General features: G+C 39.0%; 1 protein-coding gene across 2 annotated transcripts in view; it reads left to right on the forward strand.

The window, feature by feature from the left end:
- The window catches only part of MBD5 (methyl-CpG binding domain protein 5), a 407,731-nt gene extending 402,009 nt beyond the window's left edge, over positions 1–5,722 (forward strand). The window contains exons 14-15 of one of the 2 annotated variants that reach the window (XM_065880649.1): positions 2,077–2,152; positions 5,130–5,722. In XM_065880649.1, coding sequence (XP_065736721.1) covers positions 2,077–2,152; positions 5,130–5,201 — 148 coding nt within the window. In that variant the 3' untranslated portion in view covers positions 5,202–5,722. The remainder of the gene's footprint in view (positions 1–2,076; positions 2,153–5,129) is intronic. The other variant, XM_065880648.1, reaches the window with a different exon arrangement.
- The last annotated feature ends 278 nt before the right edge of the window (positions 5,723–6,000 follow it).

Genomic DNA, 6,000 nt, shown 5'->3' on the forward strand with positions numbered 1-6,000 from the left:
AGAAGTTGCAGAATGGTAGGTATATCAGGACACCATTTGTATGATATATATATATATAAAAAACACGTAAAAGACAATACTAGGTACTGTTCATGGATATATAAAATATTAAAACACACTGTAAGAATACACAACACAGCTAGTTGCCTTTGGGGAGGAGGGTGGGAGAGTATGGGACTAGGAATTGATAACATGGGAACTTCAGCTTAATTTTTTTATAAAAAAGAATGAAAGGAAATATGTAATTTATTAACAGTTTATTTTTGGAAATGGGTTTGATAGGGATTGCTAATTTATTCTATGCACTTTTCTGCATTGTTTACATTTCTAAAAGTAAATGGGAAGAATATAAAAGCTAGAGGCTAGCTTACAGGCCAATAAAAGGTGGGGGAAGAGGTTGGTGCTGCATTGCCCTTATAATTTAGTTACAACCACTACATTAATCTTTCCTTTCAGTTAAACTGAGTTAAGTGCATATATATTTCCCAAAATATGGAGCCGTTGTTTCAGCTTTAGACAAATATTTTTATTTAGTAAGTACATGGAGCATCCACAAGGTACCTAGCAGTATACTACTCAGGATTACATACAGAAACTAAATGTATGAATTTTTCAGTCCTGGTATATGAGGGTAAAACTTGGTGAGGGCTGTGGTAAACCAAAAGGCCTCATCTGAAAGCATTCCACTAGGGCTTCTCTGGTGGTGCAGTGGTCGAGAATCCACTTGCCAATGCAGGGGACACGGGTTCAAGCCCTGGTCTGGGAAGATCCCACATGCCACGGAGCAACTAAGCCCGTGCACCACAACTACTGAAGCCTGCGCGCCTAGAGCCTGTGCTCCACAGCAAGAGAAGCCACCACAATGAGAAGCCCACACACTGCAACAAAGGGCTAACTGTAACTAGAGAAAGCCTGCGTGCAGCAATGAAGACCCAACACAGCCAAAAATAAATAAGTAAATAAATGTATAAAAACAAAATAAATAAATATTTTAAATAAATAAATAATAAAAGCATTCCACTAAAGCTCAAATATGTTTCTAAACATGATGTGAGCCAAACCAAATGGGTCTGTGAGCCAAAGTCTTCTACAACTGCAAATTTCCAGTCTCCATGTAGATGCTGGGATAGGACTTAATTCTTGGAAAGCTATGCTAACAGCCTATTTTGAAAAGGTTTACCTCTGCAGCTTTTCTGGTAATTGTCGTGACAAGATAAATGAAATGAATCACCTTAGTACTCACAATAATTGGGTAATTCTTTATATGCATCAAGAAGGAAAAATTAGAGTGTACCTAACTATAGACGTGGATAGTGTAGATTTGCCTGATTTTAGTAATTAGTTCAACAGCTTCCTAGATAAAACTTTCAATCCTGGCAGATGTTCCACGTGTTATAGTACATGTGATGGTATGCTGAGTGCAGAGAAAAGGTCAGACGAGTGATAGACACTCTGAGCCCATCATTTTTTATTTGCTCAAATAGTTATGTCATTTTGGTTTGTGGGGGGGGGGGAAAATGTGGCAGAGCCTCAGGTGTAGCGAGTTGAACTGTTTCCCACCTGGAACAAATGTGTACCAGGATTTCAGCCTTCACTAGTTCAACTCCTGAAGCCAGGAGCTCCAGAGAGGGTAGAGGGAGCTCCCTAGTGGCCAGAGCCTGAAGTTCAGAGCCCTTCCTCTGGCCACACAGCCGGACCGCCTGCAAAAGAGACAAGCCAGAACAAAAGGCAATGCAAAGCAGGCTGGACTCTAAGAGGACAAGCTACATCTGTGGGAAAAGAGACCTGTGGCCCAGCTTTCTTGCAAAATCATCAGACTATAGAAGAAACATGTGGAAGGAGAAAGGATCCATTTTCCCCAATCATGTGTTCAATTTTTCTTCTGTAGTTATGTGACTCTATCATTAGTATTCAGTTGTGAGAATCCCAGAGTGTTCTGTCATCTGAATTGTCAAATGTAAATATAAATTGACTTTCTCTTGTGGAATGGGTACTTCTGTTCTCTGATTAGGGAATTACATTGAGATTTTTTTTCTTTAATTTATTAATCTGGTGTGTTGTTTTCATTAATTCCAGAAGTGGAAAGCTAAATAACCATTTAGAAGCTGCTATTCATGAGGCCATGAGTGAACTGGACAAAATGTCTGGGACTGTAAGTTAATTTATTTTTCCATTATATTGTGTTTCTTTGGAAATAAGTTGTATTATACTTTTTGGTAAAGTCCCTTAAGTACTGTCAAGCAACTCACATAGCAATACTAAATTACTAGGCTCAGAAAAAGACTGATATCAGAAAAGATTAAAAATAACTTAAGAAAAAATAACCTAGTGGTATTAACTATGTTTTTTTCCTGAGATAACATTTTTCCCCACATAACATTCTTTTAAAATGTGAGCAGCAAAATATTGAAGTTCAAATCACGGCTTTTACATTTGACTCTCAGAATAGCAGTGATCATTAGTGTTGCCTAAGTATTCAGTAATATAAATTTCACTCTGCCCATAAAACAAAAAGGGAAACTGAACATAGGGTCAAGATCAAGAGTATATAGACCTCTCACTTCCTTTCTACTATTACGTAAAAACATAAAATATTTGGCCCAAAATTCTGTTGTTAAATTATTTAACACTTTAACCACTGGTTTTAAAGAAGTAGAGTCTACTTTTTCTTTACATTTTTTTTGGATGGTGCATATAATAGTGTTGAATGTGAGAAGTTTACTCGTCATTCTCTAATTTATATATTGGCTAATGTAAATGCTCAAAATATAATTTTGATAATCTCTAATAAATGTGAATTATCAAAAGCTACTCAGCAATGAAAGGTAATTTACTTTTACTTGACACTGTGTTAAGAAGGTTATCTGAATCCTAACAAGTCGTCTAGTGACTATTGAATGACAGAGATAAGTTATACGTTCATAGAGTGTTGGGATTGGTATGGACTTTAGGGATCTTGTGATCCGACACATCATTTCAAAAGTGGGTAAACTGAGGCCCTGAGATGTTAACTTTCCTGGTAGAATTATAGGAAAATTCTGGAGTGGAGATTATAAACTCAAACGCCTTCTAGGGCCAGGCAAATAATATCATTAAGTAAAAGGGGTCAGGTATGAGTAAAAGAGCAATTTCAGTGGATTAAGAAATGCCAACCAAGATGCACTGGTCAAGGTAAGCTGTGTACCAACTCTCAGTCTTAGAGGCTCAGCGCCATAAAGATGGTTCCTCACTTGGGTCTCCTGGTTGAGGAAGGGCTTGCTCCACACCATCATTCAGGGGCTCAGATTCTTTCTATTTCTAGTGTCCACCCTTCCCTAGGGCCTCAGAGTGCTCCATTACATCCTTTGCATCCAGCCCAGCAGGGGAGAGAAGACTGTGTACACAGAGGACACCAGGATGGGTTTTATGGGCCAGACCTGAAAGCTCATCACTTGTGCTAACTTTCCACTGGCCTCACCCAAAGGCCATCGTGTGGCCTTTTTAATTCAAGGGGACTACTAAATGTACTATACACCGTGCCTGCTCAGGAAGAAGAGAAATGGGTTTGGCAATATCTCGCTAGTCTCTGTCTCAGGACATTTGGCCTTTGTGGCCAGCAGGCAGTCAGCAGTGCTGGGGACCCTGGCAACTTGGGGGCTGTGCTCTGTCCAGAAGGAGCTCCTGCTTCCATGCTGCAGCACATCTGAGCCATGTGAGGAATTGTGTCCGTGTTGCAAGATCTTCCCATTTTTCATGAGATGCTACAAGTCTAGAAGTAAGATTTCTCATTTTTTAGTGTTGCCAACTATTTTTGAAATATTAAAACACCATATAGCTAAATAAAATCCCTTTCTAGGCCACATTTGATCCACAGGTTACTAGTTTGCAGTCTTGAATAAAGGCTTCTTTCCTCAATTTTAAAAAGGTTTCAGTTGGCTCTTTATCAGAGACTAGTGGTTTTAAAGAATGTATGTGGAGGGGTCAGGAGGATGAAGCAGTGTGAGAAGCTCATAGGTGTTATTTTTGAAATATAATATTTTTTAAAGTTTTCTGTATTTGACTCTGAATAGCATTGGCCTTTGCTTTTATCTAAACATTACCTTTAAAACATGCATTTGAGCCAACTTGTAGTGGATCTTGAGAGCTGATTCTGCACATCCCTTCCTAAGTCTGAGTTCTGTGGCATCCCATTGGTAGCCTGAAATTGGCTGTGGTGAAAACATGTAGTATACCACAGAGATTGGCATAGGCTACGGTGGGCTTGTGTCCCTCCACAGGGAGCTGATTGTTAAGCATTTACTACACCATTGCCTTGGGCGCATCCTGCCTTTCCTGGGTCCTGACCTTGCCTCCTCCTATCTGTATCACAACAGCCACAATACAACGTGGGGCACCTGATCACCTCCCTTGCGCTTGTCCTCTGCCCCTCAAAACCATACATGCTGTCTGATACCTGGGAACCAAGTGCTGCTGCTGCTCTACCACATTCGATCTGATGCACAGCCCTAAATGCGGCTAGTTTCCGCATTTGTATATAAAGATGAGTTGTGTGAATTGCTCTTCCCAGGCTACGCAAGCTTGGATTTGCCAACAGATGGTAGTGGTATTCTGTTTTCCATCCGATTCTTCTCCTAAGTAAACCTCCTTGGGCTGAGTTGTGAGCATGTTTGTATTATCTTTGACCCTTCTTAGCAGTTATAAAATAAGTACAGTGATGAAATAAAGAAAAAATATGTTTAGTATATATTTATCCACTTTTCCAGACTTCAGTGAAATTAGGGAATTCAGGGAATCTCTGATGGGAAACGTCTTATTTTTGTCTTAAATGGACAACGGGGGTAGCAACTGCAAGTCCCATTTCCCACATTGATTTTTTTTTTCCAGTTCCTCCTCTGTATTCCACTAGTTGGGGGGGGGTCCACAGAGTGCTGCTCTGCTTGTTAGTTTCCAAGATTTCTCATCCTCTGTATTGACTGTGGGCACGCTGTGATCTGGGCCTTGGTAAAAACTTTAAATGCCTCAGGGTAGCAATGATAGAAAATGAGGGCCAGAGTCTGTTCCCTACCCTGTTTCTTTGTCGGAAATCGTATGGTGTTTGTGATTTCAATCTCTGTTGTTGTTGTTTTTTTCCCCATCTCTTTTATTTCCAGGTTCACCAAATCCCACAGGGAGACAGACAAATGAGACCCCCCAAACCCAAGAGGAGGAAGATCTCCAGATAACAGGGACTACTCCACCAATGCGCAGTGTTTATTAAAGGAATGTGCACAGATATAGCTGTATATAAGTATTGATATAGCCACTGTTATATCAATATTTATACTATGGCAGATAGTTAACACCGCCACAGGGTGCTAAAAGAAACAGTGATACAATATTTTTTTTTTTTTTGATCAGGAAGGATAATGAATGCTGGAAAACCAATCAGAATCCCTGAATGATGAGAGTGATAGTCAAGAGATTACTGAGAAACTCTTTTTCTATAATACTAAAATTGTGATTATAAGAAATAGTCCAAATGTTTCTGAAGAATTTTCCATGTTGTATATAGAAAATGCAGAATTTCATGGTGATATCAAAAATGTAAATATTGTACAATATTGTCATGTACAAGCATACCTAATGCACACTTTATCTTTTATTGTACAAAGAAATAGTGTACAAAATTCTTTGGTTTCTATGGAGTACACCTACCAGAGACTACAAGTGTAAAGTGATAAATAAAAATACAACCTAAATGCTTTTCTATGATAATGTAAAAGATGCTGTTTTTGTATTTAACAGCAGAGAAAAGGCATGATAATGTATTAACTGAATTATGACATACACTGCACACCACTGAGTGTCCATTTATATTGTCTGTTTGGAATGAACCTTGCCTGGAAGCACTGGACTTGATTTCGGGTGTCTAGGAAATCGAAACCTTGCAGATTTCTAAAGGGACAAGGGCTCACAGGTCTAAATTAAGAATTCAGAAACTGCAACCATTTGTTGCATATTTTTTTTACCTAAGTTTTAAAG

The sequence above is a fragment of the Phocoena phocoena genome, chromosome 7, assembly GCF_963924675.1.
Source record: "Phocoena phocoena chromosome 7, mPhoPho1.1, whole genome shotgun sequence".
NCBI lineage: Eukaryota > Metazoa > Chordata > Mammalia > Artiodactyla > Phocoenidae > Phocoena > Phocoena phocoena.